The 14,222-nt window shown below is 43.0% G+C and overlaps 1 protein-coding gene across 6 annotated transcripts; it reads left to right on the top strand.

The window, feature by feature from the left end:
- Positions 1-1,197: 1,197 nt before the first annotated feature.
- Positions 1,198-14,160, top strand: inf2 (inverted formin 2). 6 transcript variants are annotated; one of them, XM_023273329.3, is made up of 23 exons: positions 1,217-1,609; positions 4,610-5,020; positions 5,588-5,703; positions 5,902-6,061; positions 6,905-6,938; positions 7,226-7,367; positions 7,611-7,743; positions 7,976-8,572; positions 8,955-9,100; positions 9,210-9,271; positions 9,359-9,461; positions 9,579-9,664; positions 9,784-9,884; positions 9,983-10,053; positions 10,140-10,247; positions 10,333-10,403; positions 10,516-10,636; positions 10,740-10,904; positions 11,142-11,244; positions 11,361-11,513; positions 11,747-12,577; positions 12,874-12,927; positions 13,621-14,160. In XM_023273329.3, the coding sequence occupies exons 2-22, from the start codon at positions 4,624-4,626 to the stop codon at positions 12,924-12,926; spliced, it is 3,753 nt and encodes a 1,250-aa protein (XP_023129097.2). In that variant the 5' UTR covers positions 1,217-1,609; positions 4,610-4,623; the 3' UTR covers position 12,927; positions 13,621-14,160. The 6 variants fall into 6 exon arrangements, 5 of the variants coding, with proteins under 5 accessions (XP_023129101.1, XP_023129099.2, XP_023129096.2 ...); XR_004847585.2 differs by having other exon boundaries at positions 1,216-1,609; positions 11,747-12,927; XM_023273330.3 differs by lacking the exon at positions 12,874-12,927.
- The last annotated feature ends 62 nt before the right edge of the window (positions 14,161-14,222 follow it).

The raw sequence follows: 14,222 nt of genomic DNA on the forward strand, positions 1-14,222 counted from the left end.
GCATCTTGGGTCTAATGTGGAGAACCAGCCTGAGAACCCCACTTCTGTTCCCCCCAGCAGCTACTGTCCTGCTGGAGTCAGGTGCAGCTGATGGGATGGGGAGTGTGGGAGGTGGAGGGCCCAACCACTGGCTGCATTCAGCATCACAAACAGCCTCAAGTTGCACAACGACAGACACATTAGGACCGGAAATAGGGCAATTTTACCTTCAAAATAAAAGCAACATTGAACCCCATGGGTGCCCTAATGCGGTATATAGTGAGCAGATAGGAAAGAATATCTGGTTAAGCAACAGTGCTGCAGTGTTCCACCAGCACCATTTTAGTTTAATATGAATCTCTAAGGTGTTAATGAAATTAGGGAAGCCATCAATGTTAAACTGAAACAGACACCTGTGATAGTAGGAGGTCTACAACAATACTAATCAGGTACTTACAATGCAGTCCTGAAATCCATTCCCAGACAGTTTTACCACCAATAATGCTCTGAGTCAACCGCAACCACTATAATACAAGGTATGACTTTTCCCATTTTGCTTTTTGTTAGTTGAGAACTTTTGACAGGGCTGATTCACGACAGAGCTATTTCTTTGTCTCCCATTTTCCAACTGTGAATTGTCTAAATGGAACACCCAAGACTGTCAGAGTAGGACACTCCTCTTTGTAATTTTAACAGGGATTTTATTTTTTTGATCATCATAAAATATATGCTGTCCTAAAAGAAGCCATATTTATAGGTTGTCTCAAATATAATTTCTCTGAAAAGTGGTATGAGCTAGCTTGCTGGAACTCAGCTAAAAAGAGCTAAAATAGCTATATTTTAGCGTGCCCACTTAGCAAGTATAGAAAGCAACCCTAGCTTGCTTTTAATAGATATTTTACTTCTTCTCATAGCATGTAAATTAATAATAAATGTCTATATTTTAAAGTGGTCATGCTCTTTTTGTGTTTTTGCCTAACTGTCAGCACTTCATTTGTGTTGTTCTATTTTCATTGCATTGCTACTGGAAGACACTGAAATGTTGAAACTATTCATGTACTTTAATTTTTCTGCTTTTTTAAAATTAGAATATAAGGTGTCACATTTTGTCAGTAATGCCTATGAAAAAATGGTCTAATATTGCGTTTGAGATGGAGTCATAAAGTCTGTGTTTTGTTTGTTTATTTTGTTTTTTATTTAGTTGGTGAGGGGTTAAAATTTAAAGAATAGTATCAAGTTGCAACCCGAGGCTCTAGAATTAGGTTGTTTTTTTTTTTTCAGGCGTATTCACTGTTTCTGAGCTGCTTTCTGAATTTCTGCCATCATCTACGCACAGGTTTTATTCTGAAAGCCTTGACCGGATGTTTCATCGCAGTAATACCGCTGTCTTGACACTTCAGTCTGTCACAAGTGAGTGAAAGCTCAGGGGCCGTGGCGATTTGAAAGCAGTACCATCCGCATACCATAGGGCCTGACCTGCTGCTCAGTGCCCAAATAATCTCTGGTCCACATCCCATCTTCTGTCAGTTTGGGAAATCAAAGACTGTGTGGATGACTGCAAAGCGCTTCCCCATCTGAGAGACTCCAGAGGACGCGAATCTTCAAGTGTACATTTATGGAATAAAAGCAGGTAAGGCATCATACTCTGCCTATAGGTGATCTATAATGGTGCAACAGCGCATTGAGCTGTCACATGTGGAGCAGTGACAGTAGTAAACGGTGTTATTCTGTTTTTTCTGCCGTCTCTTACTCGCCACAGTGAGGTGACTACAGTCCCGTTACGTCCTCTGGTATGTGGAGAAAAAGCGCAGCGCAAAGTAGCAAAGATGCACCGATAATGTCGCTATTTCAGGTGCTTGATGATGGGCCAGAGCATAATGCAGACTGGCAAAGTGACAGTATTGTGGTGCCGATCCATCCTGAAGGTAGTAATCGGCTGCTCCTGGAAACCGTCTTCTCTTTGGACAGAATCAAAAGAGGAAGGATGTCATTAAAAAATAACCCGTGTTGCCAAAATTCACTGAGAATTGCAGTTTAAAGGCTTTATTGTGACATCATGGGTTTTCACACTTGTTTTGTTCTGTGTGCTGATGTGCAAATTGCATCCTCAGACATTGTGGGAGGAAAGAAAACTCAGATCCTACACTGGGATGGATCACATTCCAACTCCACAATGTGCTTGTAGACTTTGCAGGCATGTTGGTCACTCCCTTAAAACAGCAAACAGGGGAGGAGAGGAGGTTAAAACGGGAGTTAAATGAGCGCCAGATGTCCTCTGTTGCAATAACCATCTCTGCAAAATAAAGGAAAATATTTTAAGATGTGGACAAAGCTGGGAAAAATAAGCTCAGTCTTCAATGGGATTCATGTAATAATAACTGACATTTAAAGAGTAGCAATCATTCAGTGTTCAAAATCTGTATCCTCATCTTAAATCTAACTGGCATGTCAGTGCAAGGAAAGCTAGAAATGACTGGAACATGTGTAAACTGGTCCTTGACATGTAATTACCTTCCTCCTCTTCACTAAAATCTTTATACACTGGTGCATTTATTGCTGACGCACACAGAACTTTAGAGATTTATGTTTTAAGAAAAACAAGCATTTGCACCCATAAGCTTTGCATATGTCTCAGAGGAAATAAATCAGTGGAGCTGTTTCTGCGCATTTGTAAGTGTTGATGCTGTACAGTAGCAGTGGGCTGCTGTGTGGGCGGCTTAACCAGAGGACAGATGAGTAGGCTTGTCCTGTGTACAGTGAATCAGCCTGCTATTAGCGATACATGTGGGAGCGCTGGCAGACAAGGTCGACAAATGAAACTTGCTGATATTTGAGGAGCGGATATGCAAATGTTGCTTTTCTGTGATTTTTTTTTTCTTTTTTGATGCGGCTTAACATGTAACCCACCCAGGTGTTTCTGCTTGAACAGAATGTGTCTCAATTCAAAATGAAAGCAGCAGCCATAGTTAAAAAAAAGGAGGAACTCAAACTGCCACACTGGCTTGTTTATCTTCCAAACTTCCTTCCTGTCTTGGGAAAGTCCTTTCCTTCCCGCTGTAAAGTTCCTGAGCCATGCTGGGGATTCACAGAAAAGAAACACACACACACCAGCTTGTTTGAAGTGTCTTAGTCACCCCAACTATGCCTTTACGGGAAGTCAAATCCATTTAACAAAATTCTCAGTGCATTTTAATGAACGCCACTATCTTCACAAGTGTCCATGCCTGTGAAAATTCTCCAGATCACAGGCGTCAACTTGCAACTTTTGTTCCCTGCCCGTGCTGACAGTGAAAGCACAATGTGAAAGTGTTTAAAGCACTGCTGGGGATAACTCTTACTAGGCTGAAAGGGGGGCAGGGAGCATTCCATCCATTTTGTGACTAATGAACACAGCTCTTTGAAGAGCATTGAGAAGGCCTATTGTAAAACACCATTGTCTGCCTGCTTGCTGCCACGGTAACACTCTCACACTGGCAGCAGGACTGAAATGCTGCAGTCAGATCCGACAAATGCTTTGCCAGAAAATGTGAGAAAAGAAAAGCCTGGTTTTACCTTGACTCAGAGTGAATTGAAAGCCAATTTGCTTTCTGTTCTGTGTGAAGTGCCTTTTGAAAAGAGAGCGAGTTATCCAACCCGTTTGCAAGCTGCTCGTAACTGTGTAGTTTACTGCTTACATGCAGAAAAAGCAAGATTCCTAAATGAGGCCTCACATTGTCTGGATGGTAAAATACAGGACTTGTGAAAGCCTCCACCAGCTCTTGGGCTGTGCAGAGCATTGTGTTTGTTCCTGCTCATCACTCACTGTCTCATGTGTATATCATATCTGTGCCAAGTGTGAAACCAACAACAGGAGATGGAGGAAGCTCACACTGCTCACTGAACAGTCCAATACCGCAACTCCAGCTTAGAAAGGAAGTATTTTTAGAGTTTTGGAGAAAGTTTTCCCCTTTTTTGGCCTGAACTCTTACCCTGTTGATTTTACTCCAGTGTGGGAATGTGTTTATACCAAGTTACACGACCTGCAGCGGCTCGTTTTTAGAAACCAGGTTGGTAAAAGAGGGGACTGTGCTCTGAGGATATGCCAGAAAGGGTCCCTTGTGGGATCAGTGTGTGCATTCATCTCAGTGCCAGATATGTTGGGATAATGGTTCTGCAAACTTACTTCTTTGCAGTAGCTTTTCACAAGTGTGCCCAGTTAATGTCAGTGTTTTTCAGTCCCACTGAGGATTGTTTTTAAACTAGCCAATATTTTTATATTGTAGATCATGCATGTCCAGACAATGTTAAGTTTGGCTTTGTGGAGAGTTTTGATGAGCTGACAGTAAAACTCTCTTTCACGTAGGATTAAGTTGGAATGTTTGGCAGAGTTGGGGATGACTGGACTGCTGACATATCTTTAACTCATCCACAAACTGCAGTGCTATCGTTTCCCATTGTTTTCCGTCCTGATAAGGCCTTGTTTTCTGCTTCCTTTGGCTTTGACAGCAGCGATGACACTGTACACTGGACAAAATTAGTGGATATCAGTGCAAACAGGCAGTCCAAAATCAGCAGCATGTTTTTTTCTCAATAACATTAGCTAAAAATGTCTCCTATCATCTGCAGAACATTGTTTCTGTTTCCTCTGCAGCTCTCCCAACCGTCATGTCGACGAAATCAGATGGAAAGAAGAAGTGGGCGGCAGTCAGGGGTCGGCTGGGCTCCTCGCAGGACTCCGATACCCAGCAGGAAGCCAATCTGGAGAGCGCTGATCCAGAGCTGTGCATCAGACTGCTGCAAGTTCCCACCGTGGTCAACTACTCTGGGCTGAAACGTCGGCTAGAAGGCAGCGACCAGACATGGATGGTCCAGTTCCTGGAGTTAAGTGGGCTGGATCTCCTCCTGGAGGCTCTAGACCGGCTCTCTGGACGAGGATGCTCTCGCATAGCGGATGCCCTTCTACAGCTCACCTGTGTCAGCTGCGTTCGCGCAGTGATGAACTCATCAGCAGGGATCCACTTCATTATAGAGAACGAGGGATACATTCGGAAGCTCTCCCAAGGTTGCCTATAAATGTACTTTCTTAATATAGTGTTTATGTCTTAATTTAGTCTCACTTAAAAGAAGCAACCCAGATGATTCAGACAATAAATGCTCCACCTAATATTTTGGAGTTAAATAAACTACTTTTATTCAAAATAATAACATTTCAGGACACAAGATGCTGCTCATTTCTTATATATTATGCAACATTTGTGTTCAGTGGTCATAACTCACATGACTAAAGGAGTGACTCACTTTGCTGAACACAATTTCATATCCTCTGTTTTGTATACAAGCATGAATCAGTAAGGGTTGCTTTCAGGAAATCCCTAAAAATATAGTGTCACAATAGGTTGGGATTATTGGATTTTCCCATCTTCAAACACATAAACACGTCTTTATCTACACAGCAACGCCACATCTTCAGAGGGCAAAGTTCAAAAGCAGAAAACCCCCAGCAAAACAAGGCATTCTGCTTAAATCTAGACACGAGGAGGAAGGAGTAGTGAGAGGGGCTTCATTTAAGAGAAACTGATGGAATAATTTGAGTGTCTGTATTGATGTGTGTGATCATAACGCTCCACAGCTCTGGACACCTCCAACATCATGGTGAAGAAGCAGGTGTTTGAGCTCTTTGCAGCCCTCAGCATGTTTTCTACAGAGGGGCATTGCCTGGCACTAGATGCCCTGGACCACTACAAGGCAAGTAGATCAATATTTAGAAAAGTCTATTTCTGGCAGGTTGAGATGAGGTGGGATTTGCTGCAAATTAACCTGCATAATCAGTCACAAATCCCTCGACAGTGCCCTCTAGTGGTGGGTTTCATGCACCAGCTTTGCAGAATTACAGTCTCCTTAATCTCTCTTGATTGTTTACTCTGACTTTGATTTCTCCTTCAGGGCGTGAAGACGCGGCAGTATCGCTTCAGCGTGATCATGAACGAGCTGCAGGCCACAGACAACGTTCCTTACATGGTCACTCTCCTCAGTGTCATCAACGCTCTCATCTTCGGGACGGACGACCTCAGGCAGAGAGACAGGATGAGAAAGGAGTTCATAGGTAGGTTTTGTGTTTGACTGCTATTTAAAAATGTATCAGTTTACAGCCCTATAATGAGCGCAGGGTCACACTGTGGCAAATTGTTGGTGAAAAGTGAAGTCAAAGGGGAAAATTGGGCCATGAGCAAGTGCAGTATTACAAATATCTCTGTCATTGGGTCTGGCTAAGAATAGGTCTAATGGCCTCATTCTTACTGTGACAAAACGCCTGAGAACTAAGCAAACCTCAAGTGTATTCAGCTTTGTGTATTCATGCATTTTGCACCACAACCGGTGACTATTAAAAGTTGCAGTGAAAATGAAATATCGTCACTCTCATACTAATTAAATAACGTTGGACTACGGATATTCTGATAATATATTTGAGACAGCAAACCAAATGAATGGAAATTCATTCTCCATCCATCCATCTATCCACTTTGTTTAACTGGTTATTTCCTCTCAGGGCCACTGGAGTCTGTTCTGGCAGATACAGGGCAAAAACTCAATTAACTTTGGAGTGATAGCAACACCCAGACTTGAACCCAAGACTTTTTTTTCTAGGAGGCACCACCATTAGCCACTAAGCTGCCCGAAAAGCACCACATTGAAAAGAGTTTGACAAATATGTCATTGGTGCAGCTCTAAACACTGCTGAGCTCCCCCAGCACCTTTGAGCAATCAGCCTTCTGATTGGCCACTCCTCCTTAGTGATTGCTCACCTGTGACTTCCTGCCATTTCCCAAAAACTAACATATCCAACTGTGGAGAGATGTGTGACACCTTTTTAAGATAAAATTTCTTAAAAAAATAATAACTGAGTGCTGTGATACTCAGGGCTGTGTTTCATTGTTTTTCCTTGCAGGGCTTCAGTTACTTGATATTCTGCCAAAGCTAAGGTGAGCCATCCTTCTGGTGTTCACATTTGATTTTGTCAGTCTTTTAATTTCTTAATTTATACAATAAACTCACCACGGTTGATTTTTTAAAGGTTACTTTTAAAGGCCAGCATCCTTACAAGTAAAAGAATGCTTTTAAGAAAAGAGTTTTGCAATTTATTTCCATTAATGATGGCAATTTAGACAGCGGTCCTTGTCGCTGCTTTTGTTAAAAAGTACTGAAAATGGCATTTCAATGATGAACTGTGCGCGTGCCACGCTGTGATCTGTATGTGTGTGCTGTGCAGGGAGCAGGAGGATGAGGATTTGATAATTCAATGTGAAGCTTTTGAAGAGGCGATGGCTGAAGATGAAGAGGAGCTGCTGCGAGTGTATGGGGGCATAGATATGAGTAATCACCTGGAGGTTTTTACTACACTCTTCAATAAGGTGAGAGCAGGCAATTGAAATGGCTTCATCATGTTCCACTTAGAGCTGACATAGCCCAAAACAAATGATGAATGAATGGATGCACGTTTGACTACAGATGCCCCACAATAAGAAGAATAACCTGTTATCTTTCTGATTAATGCTGATTCTGGCATGAGATTTTAGCAGCCCTGGCACACATTATTAGATTTAAGCATGTAAAAATAACAAGCCTGATTAATTTGTGTTTATGCATGCGTGCAGGTGAGCAGCTCTCCAGCTTCTCTCCAGCTGCTGTCCATCCTGCAGACGCTGTTGATGCTGGGACCGGGCCGCTCTGATATCTGGCTGGCTCTGGAGGCCATCACTAACAGAGCCATACTGCTGGCCCAGGACTGTGAGTCAGCACCAGCAGCAACAATACATTCACATTGGGTCAACACTCAGAAGAGGCTAATGACCCCTGCCGGTGATAAATGTGTGAAGGGGAACCATTATCCAGGAAAACAGAGTGTGGAGATGAAACAGAGGCAGCTGGTGACAGGATGCCTGAAAGCTTTTGTTGTAGTGACAGAAGTTATTTCAAATGGGCTTCATCAGTTGTGTGTTTGTCTGACTTTGTGCTCCAGCTCAGATGGAGTCCTGCGAGAAGATCATGCAGCGGCTGATGTTTTTCAAAGGGAGAGGCTCTGTGGATCATCACGAAGTGGACGGCCTGCGATTGAAGGTGGATAAGGCTGTTCAGACTGATCTGGATCATCAAGACAAAGACAAGCCAGGCGACGCCACAGCATCCTCTCAGAAGCCACTGTGTACCTCTCCTCCACCTCCACCCCCACCACCTCCTCTACCCCCTGGTATGGGCGGACCCCTCCTCCAGTGCCCGCCGCCGCCCCCACCGCCTCCTCCACCCCTACCTGGAGGGCTTGGTGGTCCTCCACCACCTCCTCCTTTGCCTGGAATGCCTCCACCGCCGCCACCACCACCGCTGCCCTCTGATCCAGGCATGCCTCCTCCACCGCCTCCGCCACCCTTACCAGGGATGGGTGGTGGACCGCCGCCTCCTCCTCCACTGCCCGGCATGCCACCTCCACCACCTCCTCCCCCAGGCATGATAATAGCTCAGAGTAGTCAGGCCCTGGGGTGCGGCTTCCCACTAAAGGCAAGTCGGTGCCCCACTCTGAGGATGAAAAAGCTCAACTGGCAGAAGCTTCGTGCTGTCACGGGTAAGTGGATGAGACGTTCTTGTGAAAGCTCAAATTATTTCACTGACAATCTGTCATTCATCTTCATGCGGCAACAAACCCTGATGGAATCTAATTACAAGCGTATCAAGCCAACTTTGATATATGCTAAAACTAAAAAGTGAAGAAAGTTTTGCCTGAATCTAGAATCTACCAAGCTATCATTCTATTCTTCCCCATTTCATGCCCTTCGATGTGCTTTAAATGGAAAAATAAAGGTAGAAAACGCTGTTATTTTAATGTGGGTGTTACAGAGGATTCCCCCAAGTTTTGAAAGAAGAAGGGACATCACTTGGCACAATGCTGATACAAAGTAGAGCCACACGAGCTCATGACAGGTTACTCTCTTCCTCCGCGCACACAGATGGTCACTCCATGTGGGCCTCGGTTCAGAAAGAGCCGCCTCCTCGGGAGCCGGACTACAGCAGTATCGAGCAGCTGTTCTGTCTCCCGGTGACCGAGCACAAAGACAAGGGGGCAGCTGCTCCTGTCAAGAAGGAGCCTAAAGAGGTGTGCTTGTTCAACACTTGACAGAGCTCCTCAGAGCTGTAGCAGTCAGAACACACACAGCTGATAAACAGAGCTGAACAATAAATATACCTCTCTGTTTTTCCTCCAGATTACATTCATTGATCCAAAGAAAAACTTGAACGTGAACATATTTCTAAAGCAGTTCAAATGGTGAGAGATGACACATTGCTTTGATGTTTTTCACATACATATTTTGGCTCATCTTCACTGAATATTAGTTTTATTTTCTGTATGCAGCACAAATGAGGATTTTGTAGCCATGATCCAGAATGGGGACCGGAGTAGGTTCGATGTAGAAGTGCTAAAACAGCTTCTTAAGCTTCTACCGGAGAAGCATGAGGTTTGTATTATTCGCACCTCTGAATCCTTAAAGAGTTTTTTGCACTCATTTGCCAATTAAGAGCCCACTGGAAACTGACCCTGCATGTGTGAGTCACTCTTTTATGCCTTCACGTAGATCGAGAATTTGAAGTCCTTCCAAGGAGAAAGAGACAAGCTGGCGAATGTTGATCGTTTCTACACCGCCCTCCTCACTGTGCCATGGTAACTTTCTACTCTAGTTCTAGCTGAGCTGTTCTGTCCATTATGTAATATTCTAATATTGTAAATGTAGTGTATGCTGTCTTACTTGACTCCTCATTTGCTTTGCTTTCTCACTGTAGTTATCAGTTGAGAATTGAGTGCATGTTGTTGTGCGAGGAGACAGCATCAGTGTTGGAGATGCTCAAACCTAAAGTCAAGCTGGTGGAGGAGGCCTGCCAGTGTAAGTTAACCTCTGTATCCACATGCATGTATTTGTCATTCTTAATTATTCAGCTATATATATAGATTCAAATTAACACAATTTAACAAATTTCTTAGCTCTGAGAATGAGCCCACTCATGCCCAGTTTCTGCCGGCTCATCCTTGACGTGGGAAATTTTCTCAACTACGTAAGATCCTCCTCTGTCTCATTTATATTTTGCTGAAGCTGACATTTACACAGAGCTTGCATTTTTAATCTTTGGTCTACTTCCAGGGAAGTCACACAGGGAACGCCGAAGGCTTTAAGATCAGCTCTCTGCTCAAATTAACGGAGACCAAGGCCAACAAGAGCCGCATTACGCTGCTTCATCACATCCTGGAGGTACACGAACTGGTGAACAGCTGCCATACCCCCCCCTTAGTCTTGAACCTGTTTAATTACCCACTGTGTGGCTTGTTTTGCAAAGGAAGCAGAGGCGAACCACCCGGAGCTGTTGGCGCTGCCGGATGATATCGAGATATGTGAAAAAGCAGCAGGGTATAGAAATCTATTTCACATCTATTCAAACTCATGTTATGCCTTTTTAATTGTTTCTCAATGGATCTGTAAGAGACACATAACAAACGGGGGCTTTGCACTTTGTCCTCAGAGTTAATCTGGACTCTGTTCAGTCAGAAGCCAGTGCCTTACTGAAGCGACTGAATGAAACGACAAAGAAAGTCTCCAACTCTGTGGAGGAGGTAAAAGAGCAATATGCCAAAGTACTTGAGGTGAGATGTTCGTTTTTCTTTCAAATAGATGCAGAATGGATAACTCAGTGCTGCTTTTGGCAGCTGGATCCACATCCAACAGGCTTCTCTCTCTCTGCTACAGGAAAATCGAGAAGCATGTCAAGTTTTAAGTGAAAGATTCACTGACATTGACAAGAAGAAGAGTGAACTGGCTGTCTACTTATGTGAAGACACTAATAAGCTGTCACTTGAGGAACTCTTTGGAACCATCAGGACTTTCCGAGGACTTTTCATCAAGGCTCTCAAGGTCAGTAGCGATACTTTATTGATGGTAGAATGTTAATTGGATTATATGTTTGCATGCTGTGCTATTAAATATATCTGCATAAATACACTGTGCAGTGAAGTCCCTTTTGTGTGTGTGAATACACAGTAGGAAAAGCTCAAAGATGTTAATATGTATCTGCCTAAGTGATACAAAGACAAATTGCTATTCACACTTTGTCCTTGGCAGTGAGTGACATCCTTTCTTTCATGATAACAGGAAAATAAAACCAGGAAAGAGCAAGCAGCCAAGGCTGAGAAGAGAAAGAAGCAACTGGCAGAGGAGGAGTCCAAGAGACAGAAAGGAGAGAATGGAAAAATAAGTAAGTTGTGAAGAACTCTCTGTTCTTGCATTGTACTTGAAATTTCAAGGCAAGATGTAATTTGAAAAGCATCTGTTTTGAGCCCTCTGTGTCTCTGTGTACCCATCTTCTTTCAGTCAAGAAAGGCTTCGTGCCACAGAATGATGGCTGCATCATCGACCACCTCCTGGCGGATATCAGGAGAGGTTTCAGCCTGAGAAAGACCCGGCCAAGGTGCGATTCGGAAAGCCTACCTTCTAGTGAAATGCGTAGGGATCACTGCCCACCTGGTAAGGACAAGAGTCTGTGGCCTCCATCTGCAGTTCCTAGCTCTGCTCCTGATCCACTTAGCTGCGAGCCACACAACTGCCTTGCAGGATTTTTGCTTCTACGGCTCTCCCATCTTGCTACGCTAGCTCCATTGCTTTTGCTCCTCTGTCTCTGTAGAACATCACCCAATTTCAAAGACCGTCTTAATGTGTGTAAATTCATCACCATTACAACCTACTTCTCTCCCATTCAGGATCAAGTGCGAAGTCTGTAGACGAAGAAGCCGTCGATACAGCCAAGCACTCCGCTCCCACCAAACCTCAGACAGAGGCTCACCAAGGCAGCCTAGGCGAAGTGAACGGATTCATCAGCCCGTCAGAAGAAACTCCACCTCAGCTGAATGTAGCACAAGACGGAGCGGTTGTATCTCCCAACCAGCCGCCAGGAGAACCAGCCACGATGACGCAGCCACCCCTGGAAAGACCTGCATTGCTACTGGAGGGTCAACACCCAGAGAAGCCTGCATTATCAGATATGACACAACCCCAGCCTCAGGTTGACGGGGAACACCAACCACATCTCCCCACAAATGGCTTTTCATTAGATTCAACTGAGACCAGTGTCCTCAGTCCATCCTCCCTCTCAGATTCTGACCTGCTGGAGGCTTTGCTAGATGGCACGTCCAGTCCGGTAACTGAAAAGTTGATGCCTGAGGAGCCAGCAGACATTAGTGTAAATGTTCACATCAAGGAAAGTCCTTTACCTAATATGGACCCTAATGTGACGCAGAGTAGTGAAAGCAATACGATGGGAGATGGGAAAGGTGAAACTAGTGATAAAATAAGCCATTTACCAGAGACTGCAGGAAAAGAGAAGGCTGCAAGAGCATCCGGCCAAGACGAAGTGATGAGTTACAAACATTCCGACCCTAAAAGCAATGTGTCTACACGCGGGTACGACGTTCCAGATGGACTGGAACCGGAAGATCTGCCATCAGTGTCTGAAGCAGTGCCTCCTTCCCTTAAGCCCGAACCAAAGAAACAGTTGAGGCTTTTTAAACGAAACAAAAAGAAGAGTACTCAAGGTAATCTATCCATTCACTTAAATAAAGATCATGTTTGGAATGCTAGTCTCTTGACGTGTCATAAAGGGAAATCCTTCTTTGTTGTATTTTTATTGCATTTGACATTTTATATCTTATATATGGGCTATTTTAGTACATGTTTCTAAGTATTTTGCATGAATACATGCATTTTATTAAAGAGTGTGAATGCAGTGTGCAGCGTTTGACTTGCAGATTTAATACTGAATGGATTTAAATTTCTGGCCAGTTTGTTTGAATGAACGCTCTGTTTTCATTCTGACTCTCTGAAACACAAGGTAACAGTGGAAAAGGACACACTAGGCATAAAAAAGGCTGTGTGTTGCAGTGAGGTAGGTCAAATCGATGGGATGGCAAACTGTAAGCAGGAATATCCTCTTAATGAACTCAGTCATCGTCAGAGCTTTGTTTCCAGTAACACGTCATCTGTTGGTCTAACTGGAATCTGGATTTCATTTGTCTGTGTTGTCTGACTTTAACACTCTTTTTAACCCGCCTCCAATTGAGTGGTTATCAGGCTAAAATGTTGTGTCTTGAGTTTACACTAACGTCCATGAAACTTGGGGAGAAAGCAAAAACTAAAACAACTTTTTTGTGTGCAAAATTTAATCCTCTTCAAAATAATTTGACAATGCAGTGTTCTGATTTCAAGCAGCCTCGCAGTTTGTGAAGTCACTGTGTAGTCATTGTGGACCGAGTTATTTCATGAAAGCTGTCACTTTTGTGTCTTCTATTTCCATATTTGCTTGTCCATTCTCTAAATCTGCAACTGGGACTGTTTGATCTACTAACACAGTCTCGTGTGCTTCCTGTAAACTGTGCTTTGTTAACCTGACTTTTATGAAAGATGCTGTATGTGATCTAAATGCATTAAATGCTTTATTACTAAAACATATAACTTTGAACATTTCAAAGCCAAACAAGCCAACTGAGAACTTTCTCTGCAAGTGCCTTTAAAATATTAAAATATTTAATTTAGATATATTTCGATTCTCTCCATTCATTTCAGTATTTGTTTCCCATAGGTGACTCCAGAAAAAGGAAAACAAGAGGAAAAAGGAAATGTTAATTTCACACGAGTTCTGAACTGGACGGAGTGAAGTATATTTTATTTTGTGAAAGTACATGAATTTTGACTCTTTGAAGAATGTCTTTCTGCAAAGGTTGTCCTGACCAAGAAGAAGAAATGTATCCAAGGCTGGGATTTTCACAGCACGGATGATAACTTGTCACTTTATGTAAATTGTAGTTCTTTTTTAAATGTATGAGTGCAAAACTCTTCAAAAAAAAAAAGTTGAATGTGCTTTATATGTTTGTACAATTGTTGTAATACGTAGTGAATGTGTTTTATTATAAGCTCTGTGTACCTTGCAGCACCCATAGACTGAAAGATGCTGTGTTTGGTGCAAGATATTTATTTATCACTGAAACAAAGCTGCTTGGATGTCATGTCCTTATTTCTTTATATATTATTCACATGAAACAACAGCACATATAAGGACAGCGTACAATGGATTGTAAGTTTTAATGTTGGATATATTTAATAAAATTGAATTTACTGTTCAGCTGTTTCTTTTCAGTGAATGCATTCGCACAGATGGCAGCATTGAGGCGAAATAAATGAATT

Source organism: Amphiprion ocellaris, chromosome 20 (assembly GCF_022539595.1).
Source record: "Amphiprion ocellaris isolate individual 3 ecotype Okinawa chromosome 20, ASM2253959v1, whole genome shotgun sequence".
Classification (NCBI taxonomy): domain Eukaryota; kingdom Metazoa; phylum Chordata; class Actinopteri; family Pomacentridae; genus Amphiprion; species Amphiprion ocellaris.

Bases quoted from the DNA above. Each gene is read 5' to 3' on its own strand.
- inf2 (XM_023273328.3), top strand. From the start codon at position 4,624: ATGTCGACGAAATCAGATGGAAAGAAGAAGTGGGCGGCAGTCAGGGGT. The intron at 9,665-9,783 runs GTAACTTTCTAC...TTCTCACTGTAG, and splicing joins GCCCTCCTCACTGTGCCATG to TTATCAGTTGAGAATTGAGT. The intron at 10,054-10,139 runs GTAAGATCCTCC...GTCTACTTCCAG, and splicing joins TGGGAAATTTTCTCAACTAC to GGAAGTCACACAGGGAACGC.